The 10,818-nt window shown below is 39.7% G+C and overlaps 1 protein-coding gene across 1 annotated transcript; it reads left to right on the forward strand.

Annotated features, from left to right (window-relative positions):
* The first annotated feature begins 27 nt into the window (after nucleotides 1-27).
* LOC111322728 (uncharacterized) lies at nucleotides 28-9,573 on the forward strand. The gene is made up of 6 exons (XM_022925888.2): nucleotides 28-117; nucleotides 277-349; nucleotides 1,638-1,687; nucleotides 4,071-4,327; nucleotides 4,646-4,812; nucleotides 5,724-9,573. Exons 1-6 carry the CDS (start codon nucleotides 89-91, stop codon nucleotides 7,947-7,949), a joined length of 2,802 nt encoding a protein of 933 aa, XP_022781623.2. The 5' UTR covers nucleotides 28-88; the 3' UTR covers nucleotides 7,950-9,573.
* Nucleotides 9,574-10,818: the final 1,245 nt, after the last annotated feature.

The raw sequence follows: 10,818 nt of genomic DNA on the forward strand, positions 1-10,818 counted from the left end.
CAGGTCTCCACTGACAGACGCTAACAACGCCCTTTCTTTTCTTTCATTCTCACATTTCAACTTGTCTTCTCTCACTAAAAACGAGAAAATGGAAAGTTCCCAGGATGCTCGCTCAGAGTAAGTAATCTGTGCAATGACCAAACAAGTTATAAGTCGTTTCTTTGGACCGTGATTCATACGATTAGTTCTGATTTTCCGATTATTGTTCGCTTATTGATTAGTGTTTGCGAGTCGTTTGTAACTTGTAACTCTATTTAAAATCTGTTACCTTGGAAGGAGAGAAGAAAATCTACATTCGATAATTTCCAAGATTGCTGATGGTGCACATGGCATTCATGAATCGGGACTGGTAAGTGCATAGTATAGTACAACTCTTGCGGTTGTGTTTGATAAATGTTGAATCTTCCGTTCTACAAGTTAAAATTTCCAGCTAGCTTCCTTCGTGAAGAGCTCTAAGTTCTGAGGAATCACCCTAAGTTCTTCAATTCTGATTTCCAGTAATCATTGACAAAGCTATTGAATCAATTGAACAATCGATGTTGCTGTATTGAAACTTACAAGGCGACTTGATTTTCGATTTTGTCCCCAAATCAGATAAATAAATCTAAACGGTAAGCGTTTTAGCGTGACTCCGAATTTTTACTGGCATTGCGTGACATTTTGGTTGTTGCTAAGGAAAGGAAGCCCCGTAATGAACACTGTAGGGCTTATGGAGGAAATGTCCCCAGAAAATGGTTCCCTATAACTGCTGTTGCTGAGCTATTGTTTTAGATCAGAATGTTATGCAGGTTGAGTTATCACTGTTGTGTTTTGTGTATCTAGTAAAACCAACTCTCCTAATTCAAATTCAAACTAGAATTGGTGGAAGAAAAGCACAGTGTTGGTGTCATTTTCAACTTTTTCCATCTATTAAATAGCAGTGCTGTTTGAAACTTATTTAATACCTCTTTTTTTTTTTCACCATCTTCATTCAGACTAATGCAGTTGTTCAAATTCCTGCCCTCCCCCCCCCCCCCACCCACGCAAAAAATTGTTTTAAATTGCCTGACCCATACTGTGACTTTCTAGGCATTGACCAACCTTTAATACCTACAGTATATATCTTGTAGACCATTTTTTTGAGAGCCATTCACTTGCAAAGTGGACTGTTTACCTTAAACACATCCATCCCCATCTTAAAATAAAACATGAATAAAGGCAGATAGTTTCGAAAGAAACTGTTTGGGGCTGCGTCGGTGGGAGTAACGAAATAATTTGAATATATCAACAAAGTTGAAATGGTAAATTGGCCACCGTAACGATTACAAAAGCTGACATTTCGAGCATTAGCCCTTCGTCGGAGCGAATAGACGAAGGGCTAACGCTCGAAACGTCAGCTTTTGTAATCGTTATGGTGGCCAATTTACCATTTCAACTTTGTTGATATATCCAAATTAAAATAAAACAGGCAAGGATGACAGTTAAATGCCCATGGGTTGCTCAGGGGAAGGGGAATGTTGAGGCTTCAAATTGGTCAACACATAAAATTTAACAGTTTTTGATGAACAGCTGAAATAAACACTTTTTATAATTGTTCTGTTTTTTTTTTTTGTTTTTTGTTTTTTTCATTTTGTTTTGTTTTGTTTTTTCTTTGGAAGGATGAAGGTGACTTTCTGATTGTGCCAGGTGAACACAGAAGTTTTAAAAGGTACTGAGAAACTCTTATTAATATTAATCCCACAGCTGTACAGTAGAAGTAATTGAAAGTTCTTTGCAGAATATGATATATAAATATAGAGGCAAGACCGATACAACGTAGACAAGTAAATTTTAAGACGGAGCACTATATTTCGGCCGGCCAAACCAGCCTTCTTCAGGTGCAGTGCAGAAGCTCTTTCTACAGAGAGGTAGACGAAAACAGGGGTGGATCCAGGATTTTTTTTGAGGAGGGGGTGCACCACTAAAGAATGGTGTAACTGACTGGTGACCGGACATAAAAAAGATTGTAATAGCAGAATACCACTTGTATTAGAAAGCTGCAGGTCATCTCAGGGGGGGGGGTGCACACCCCCTGCACCCTCCCCCTAGATCCACCCCTGAAAAATATCACTTTGAATAAGATTTTGGACCTCTGGATCTATACATCAATACAAGAAAACAATCATGTCTGGTAGAAGTCAGGAAAAACCTTTTTTTCACCATTTTACTCCCAAAAGTGATTAACATGTTACCTCTCCTTCTAATATCCTACCATCAAAGAAAGAGGTTATAAGAATACTCAAACTTATCAGGTAGAAGTTGTTATCTTGATCTAACACCAAATTCTCATAACCAATTTACAAGGAGATGTGTAGCAGCTAGAGGGGAGAATTAACAATCAAATCTTGGGAGTTAAGGGGTTTTATTCAATCTTCCATAGGGCTATCAATTTTAGAGCATGTAAGATGAACTGTTTAAACAATTTTGGCAGTAAACTTTGATACTTTGTGTTGTCAGATGTTTAAATTGGCCCCTTAATGTAGTTAATTTATTTAAGTCAATTTAGGCTTCAAAACATTTGCTCTAAATGAAGGAAACGGTTAAATGAAAGGCAAGAAAAGAGAAGAAGAAGAAACTACAGTACTCAGCATAGAATAATGGATGCTATAAATATTAAGTTGCATTCTACAATCTGATTAGCTGTGTTACTCACTGTTTATTCCATGATACTGTAGATAGTGGCCCTAGTGAATAGCATGTAGTGTGACCTTTTTGTAACAATATTCAATCAAACTTGAGCTTTTCTTGTTAAGTTTTGAACAACTACAGGTAGTAGATTTATAACCAAACAATAATGTTATATGCCAGTAATATCAAACTTTAAGAAGTAAAATTCAAAGAAATCTACGGCAGACAATAAACAATTATTGGATGAGGTTTTTCTGATATCCGGAATAATCAAGGTCAAGGTGAGTGTTATCAGCCGGAGCCGAAGGCTGAGGATGCTAACACTAACCGAGACCTTGATTATTCTGGATATCATAAAAACTGAATCCAATAATTGTTTTATTATACATTGTTTTAAAGAAAATAACACCAAACACATTCTCACAGCAAACACAGGTTATTTTCGAACACTTAAAAATGTACAACTGTGTGGTAAACAAATTTTCACCATTTTTATAAAACAATCAAGTGTAGAAAAGTTAAATGCATTTCTAAGGAAAGTATCATTGAAAAAAACTGTAGATCTTTTAGTATTTTCCGAATCTTTATCTTCGAGTGATTTCTCAATTTCTTGCTGGGTCGATAAAGCGAATCGAGAAGCCATTCTTACTTCACTGTCCATGAACTTGACATTGCTTCCCCAGAAATCATGCATTGCATGTGCAACCTACAGATCATTCACTAATCTGTAGGTACAGATTAGTGAATAATCTGTAGGTTGTGCTGTTTTCCAGAATTAACTGTAGGCATTTAGCCAATGAGAAGACAGATAGTGACTACAATGTATAATAATGTGGGAAATTTGGATTTGGATTTTGGGAGTGAAAGGACTGAAAAAGGACATTTTAAGGTTCAAGAATACCTTTAACAATGTTCAGGACTAGGTGGAAAAAAATTAGGGAGATTTTTAATTTTGTTACACTATCAATGAATAAATAGCCTGTTCCAGGTGGTTCATTACCAGTAGTTAACCCTTTCATTTCCATGAGTGACCAAGACAGAATTACTCCTTGCAACCTCAATATAATATCAATCAGAAAAGTGAAGAGAAGACAGAAAAATGTAAAATAAGGGGATCATCAGTCGATCCAATGCCAAATTCTCCAAACTACATCATAACAATTGTACAGCAGACAGTGAGGAGAATTACTCATGAGATCTTGGGGGTGAACAGAGCAAAATAGTAAATGATGAGATAGAGGCAGCAGAGCAAAACAGTGGGAGGTATGGGTTAGGTGTTGTAATGGAAGGAGGTTTGGGTCATAGGTGGCACATACTATCACACGAATTTACTATAATTACACTCCACTTTACTAGTAAGTGAATGCCTCAAACAGGCTATGAATGAATGTCTCGTTTTGTGACACACTTTTCTGGTTTTCAAGAAAACTTGAACAGAATGAAGAAAGCAGAAAAATTACAAAGGGTGACCTTGATTCAGGGGTCAAATTCATCACTGATGAGATCAAGCCAGATATTGATGCTATGGCTGTGCAGATCTTTTCTGAGCTTCCAGAGGAGAATCCTTTCAGGCTTCCAGATACAGGACCAGTACAAGATCTTATTCATCCTCAAACAGAGCCTGTTTATCAGCAGTTAACCCTCAATGATCCAAGCAGTGAAGTAACACAAGCATTGGAAGGTAATCTTGGAACAAGTCTTGTTGTAGCTGTTTTTAGGGCTCTTCTTAAATGACTTTCATGAAGTAAGCATAAGTACAGTACATAAAAGTAGACTTGTGCATGACTCTCCACCCCTATTGGTGAGGTAACTACTGCAAACACAGGTTAAATTTTGCTTAGTAAAACTTTTAGTCTTCTGATCTTTTCTTAAATCATTTCATTTGGATTGTGTGTGTCTACAGAAAGTGTTTGATAGTAGTAAATCATTACATCTTTTTGCATCATATCACTTTAAAACGTACTGCTGCACATGTAAGTTATATTTTGTCTAATTTAAGACCCATTAAATGATGTTCAAGTAGCTTCTAATGGTGGTAGTCCTGTGCCAATGCCACAGATAGCTCTTGGTTTGATGCCAACACCCAATGTAGCACCTCCTCAGGAAGTGACCAGTGAACAGATCCACTCGCAGTTTCAAAAGAAACTTGAAGAACTTGAGCAGCAGGTAATGAGTTTAAAAAGTGAGGTAAATAAAGCTTAATTTGGTGCATGTGGTAGTAGCCACCACTGGAAAATTTAATGAGTACCTTATAGTTTTGAATTATGAGCCAAATTGAAAAGCTCTTTTGTTTTTTGTTGTACAGTAGAACAGTTTTGTTATACAGCAGGAGCTTAGTCAAAGCAACAATGTGGCTCACAATTCACAAATTCTTTTTTTCCAAATGCTTACCCCAGGACATCTGTTTGGCACAGTTCATCTGAGGAATGTCTATGTTGAAATTTTTTGTCAATTCACCGGACCATTCATCTGGAGCTTTTCCTGATTACTAAAAGTTTGATACCAGCCACTCCTATGCCCACCTTTACTTTTTCTCAGTGGGGTGTTGCAACACCAACCAATACAATTCCCAGCCTCATTTAATATGTAGTGTTATCCAATTGCATCAGGACCTATAAACTTGAATTTTCTCCACTGATTGCAGCAAAAAAAAGTTGTAGCACGGACAAAGGTTTCCACAGATATTGTCCCTATCACTAAAGCCAAACTGTCAGTGTAACAGAGCTTGGCAGCCTGACACAATGACTTGTCCCCTATCAGAGTGTCTTCTATACAAGCCCACAGCTCCTAATAAAGTTGAGACCTCTTTAAAGTTAGCATAAGAAAATTTACCAGTCAAGTGGAGAGCCCAACATTTGGTACCCTTGACAACTTTTCCTTTTTCAAACCAACCATACTAACTCATTATTTGGGCATTCACTTTGGGGAGCAGCTATAGATACAGACACTCCTGTGTGTTTCCCCCACTGATACCGTCTATTAGAGCTGTTCAGTGTAACCAGAATCGCAGATGTTAGTGCAACGCATCCTTCTTTGTCCGAATGGGTTTATTGAATTGTTATTTTTCATCGCTATAGGTCAAGGTCCTTCAAAACCGAAATCTCGCCTTGGAGGAATCTTACAAGAAATTGTCTGACCTTGTGGAAGCCCAAAACCATCTACTTGCGAGTGGGGGACCATTCATCCAAAGGTTGGCACCGGCTACTCAGGAAACCTCCAACGATACCACTACAAAGACAGAGACTCCACAAACACCTCCAATACCCAACGTTCCCTTCGTAAGCGGAAAGACTTTATTCTCCAACTCACAACAGCCTCACAGGAGTGGTCTGCGTAGCTATGAGCTTCCAAGAAGGGTGTCTGCTAAGGAAGTACTCAACCTTTGGGAGCATGGCTGTGAAGAGTTTCCACCCCTGAAAGACTGGACTCCCACACAGAAACTAAAGCAACAGAGCAAAATTTCTCGGTGGAAGAAGCTCGTGGATATTTTCAAGCTTCATTATCATGGCGACATGAAGAAATTCGAAGAGAGTTTCTCGGACAACAAAGGTGAAATTCTGCCGGTGACAACCATCCTGTCGTTGTACGAAACTCAGCAGACTCCGGCTTTTCTTGGTAAAAACAATTCCGACCTCGAGGGAGTAGCTGCTTTTGGCAAAGAGAGAGTTGACACTCAAGATGTGGATGAGGATTTCAAGAACGAGATACGGATATCTCTGGATTCTGAATTGGAAGATTCCGAAGGTACTGATGTCAACAGAGAACCCACGAAAGTAGAAGGTGTGGACAGCAGCTTAGCACAACCATCAGCTGAAGTTCGTTACTTTCTCCCGAGGAAGGTAACGCCAAATGATATTGTTCGCCTCTGGGAGGAGGGCAGCGAGGAATTCCCTCCGGTTTGTCAATGGTCACGTGCTCAGAAAATCGGTCAAGAGACCAAAATATTCCGGTGGCGTAAAATTGCTGAAATCTTTAACAAGGACTGCAACAGGAACTGGGACAGCTTCTATGCTAAGTACTCAAATGACCGCGGGCATCTTCTGGCTATTTCATCGATCATTGCAAAGTACGATGCGGAAAACGCAACTACGGGACCTATTTTTGACATCCCCGAAGCTCGAAGCCGATTAAGTGCAACAGCTGAAGACCAAGATGAAACTGCAACAGGAGAATTGTCACCCAGTGCTGCCCCATCGAATGGCGCAGCTGGTGTTAAGATTGAATCTTCGAGCTCTGGTGAAGGTAGCAGTCATATTTTACCCCGCAAAGTCACTGCCAAGGATATCATCAAGCTGTGGGAGACTGGTTACGGTGACCTACCGCCCCTTCATAAGTGGACGCCCGCACAGAAGGCAGGACAGCGCAGCAAGTTTTCGCGGTGGACTAAAATATATGACATTTACAAATATCACTGCAAAGGAGACCTGAGTTTGTTTGAATCAAAATTTTCGGACGAGCGCGGTGAGCTTTATCCTGTCACTACGATTGTTGCCATGTTTGATGCTTGGGAGTCACCGTCAAGCCTATCCAGTTCTTTCGCCGGTGCGCCTCCTGGTCAGAAAACTGGAGAAGGGACTGAGAGTGAGATTTATCAACTCCCACGCAAGGTCACTGCGAAGGATGTAGTACAGCTATGGGAGGAAGGCTGCGAACTTTTCCCACCGGTTAGCAAATGGCCGAAAATCCACAAAGTAGGACATGAAACAAAACTCTTTCGCTGGAAGAAAATCGTTGACATCTTCCGAAAGGATTGCGGCGGGAGTTGGGAAAAGTTTGAAGAGAGATTTTGCAACGCGAAAGGTGAATTGCTGCCTATTTCCGCCATATTGTCCAAATACGATTTAGAAAACGAGCCTCCATCATATTTGCCAAAAAATTATGTTTCTGCTCTAAATAGTTCTGGAATAACGCCAAAGGACGAAGCTGACGAACCCAATGTCGAGTCACAAGACCAAGAGCACGATAAAGTAATAGGTAGTGACTCAGAAATTCTAGAAGATGATGGATCTTCTCCGAAAAAGGGTTCGGATTTTATCCTACCGAAGAAGGTGAATGCGCTGGACGTAATTTATCTTTGGGAGAACGGCCTGGGAGATATGCCACCGCTGTGCCAGTGGTCCCCAGCTCAGAAGGCCAGCCAAAGGAGCAAGATCTCGCGCTGGAATAAGATTGTGGATATTTTCAAATACGAATGCGGCAGTGACATTAGGAAATTTGAGGAAAAGTACCGAGATGAGAAGGGAGAACTGCTCCCGATTACTAATATTTTAAACCTCCACGACGCACAGGACAAATCAATGTGAGTTGGGGAACAAAAACTATGCGCCTTGTGTTGCATTAGCTTCCCTCAAGTGCAACCGGTTTTCAGCGAATTGATCGTCAAAACTAATCCCGGGTTATCTTGCATTTGTTTTATTTAGTCCTCTGATTGGTCTAAATAACCCATCCTCTCAACCAATTACGTGAGATTACGTTGATCTCTCATTGATTTCACTTTCGCTTGTGTCCAGTGTCTTCTGTGATCGTACAGGCGATTTTTGATGAAACTCAATCGAGAAGCGCCCTATCCGGTATGAAAGTTTGCCCGTTCATAATTAGTTGATAGATTAATTGTCGAGTGCTTTGAATGTTTGTGATATTTATAAATGACCATGATCAGAAGCAATCAAAACAGGAATACGTAATCTCTTGGGATAGGTCGCGAAAAGAGTAACAGTAAGGCAACTTGCCTGTAGAGTTACCTCTCTTCATACTGCAAATGATTAACTTAGAAACACTGTAAAAAAAAAAAAAAACTCACAAATCCTTTTTTTGAAGCTGCAACCCACCGAATTTTTCGTTAATGATGCACCACCATCGTGCTGTAGTTAGCCATTACTCCAGTGGGGTAATGGTTGCAGTTCTACTTCCTTATCAGTATTTGTTGCTTATGCTCAGCAACATATTACATTGTTCAATTAACTTAACCCTTTGACTCCCACAATTGATTAACAAGTAACTTCTTGCTCTGATATCTACGCATTACCCAGCAATCAAATGATGAAAATACTCAAACTTAACAGGTAGAAGTTGTTATCCAGTTCTCACGCCAAATTCTCGTATCTCATTTAGAGGGAAATGTTTACCAGCTAAAGGAGAGAATTAATAATCAGATTTCGGAGGTTAAAGGGTGAAGTTAACAGGGCTTATCCTGTGGCCTGTATACTACAGAAGTTTGTCTGTTAAAGGATATTGTTATACATTTTCTTACCCCGTACTTACAGACAATAGATTTTATTTCTGTAAAAGTGACGTCATACCTACAGACAATAGTTGTATGCGCTCTTGTCTTTATGAGTGCAGCTCAGGAATATGCGAAAACCGAATCGAATAATTTTTATTCATTTACGCTGCGCAATTCAACAGGAAAGCTCGTTTTAAACACCGCGCCGATCTTCTGCCAACCAAATGTAGTTGGTTTTTGTTACTTATAGTTAGCCAAGAAACAAAAGAGGGAAATATGGCTCTCTCGATATTTCAGTTTGAAACTGGAGGCGTGAGAAGTTCGCTGTATAACTTAACTTTTGGACGCTTTAGTTTTTAACTGCTAAATCAAACTGATCTATAGGTCCCTTTGATGTCGTTTCTATTCCACCAGACAGGTTCGGTGCATAAGTGGCGTGGCGTTTGAAGTGTGCCTATTAAACATTGCACGGCGCCGTTTGAACCGTGTTTATTAAGCGTCGTGCGAGGACTTGCCAAGTTGACTAATGTAACGTGATGTGTTTTTAGAAGGAAAATGTGGTCGTTCTTATCCTTATATATACTTTGAACTTCTCTCTTTTTTTTTTTTTTTTTTTCACTTTCAAGATATTTATGGTAGGGTGTGAATTATTTTTTTAATGAAAAGTACGATTAAGTTGAAATAAATTCCGATCGTATCTACAACTTTGTCGATTTCAATTTTTAGCTTGCGACATTTTGTAGCTTAGTCAGTGCGCTACAGTTGTTTGAAAGATTTTAGCACGAACAATACGCCAGAAATGGTTACAAATTTCGGCGTCTTTAACCCTTTACACCCTAGGTTACCACAGAATACTGTTCCCTGCACATTTCCTACAGAGAACTTTTCGAACGATCAAGAGATTCTTCAATTTGCGATCAATTTTTTTTATTCTCCTGACCGTAGTGTTCGATTCAGGGGTGATACTGTAAGGAGAAATTAGATGTTTATCACTCCAAAGGTTTAAGTGCTGAAGACACCAAAACTCACCACTTTTTTAGTAAATATGCGGCAAAAGTTTTTAGCAATGCTAAACTGCGCTCTGAAAATCCCACTCTTTAGTATACAACACGTGCGCTACGGTTGAACCTCCCTGATACAAACATCGAGACAGCCATCCGTCTGTATCCCATATCTCAAAGGGGTAATTTTTTATAGGGGTCACCGCAATGTCACTTTTACAAAATCCAATTCAGCCTTTGGTTTTACAAAGTAGTGTAAAGCGTTCGCGCTTTAAACAATTATAGGGGTAGAGATTGTTTGCAGTGCTCGCCAATACTTTTTAGCTGTAACAGATGCTGCAGCGGACTGTGTGAAACTTGTATTTTGAGCTTCCAAGTACAAAGAAAATTAATTTGGAAGCATCTTGGTCTGCTGAGTGTCAGCTACGAGAAACGTGTGCAAAGGATCGACTGCACAAAATACCCTTTCAGATTAAGATCTTAAAAAAAATTTTTGAAGTTGTGAGGAATCATCAAACACAAAAAACCCCAGAGAGCTTTATAACATAACCAAAGTAAAGCGCGCGCTCTGATTGGTCAATTTAGCGTTCCCCATTTGCCCATGGGTGTACGCTGCTGACGTGAGCAAATGCAAAGACTATTTTTCCGCGCGCGCTTGTTTTTTCTGGTCGCGTAAGATTTGTTAAATAAACGGGAACTCTTTAGCTACAATGTATCAATGTTATGTTATAAAACAAATGGTAAACACCACAGCGTACACTATTGAGTTATGGATGCACTTGGGAGGTTTGCTAAGCACTCAAGAAGCTAGAGTCGCTCTCGGCTGTCGCCTCGAGCGACTCTTACGCTTCTTTCGTGCTTAGCAACCTCCCGCGTGCATCCATAACTCAATAGTGTACGCTGTGGTGTTTACCATTTGTTAAGTATCACAAAATACAAAACAATCTG

The sequence above is a fragment of the Stylophora pistillata genome, chromosome 1 (genome assembly GCF_964205215.1).
Source record: "Stylophora pistillata chromosome 1, jaStyPist1.2, whole genome shotgun sequence".
Lineage (NCBI taxonomy): Eukaryota > Metazoa > Cnidaria > Anthozoa > Scleractinia > Pocilloporidae > Stylophora > Stylophora pistillata.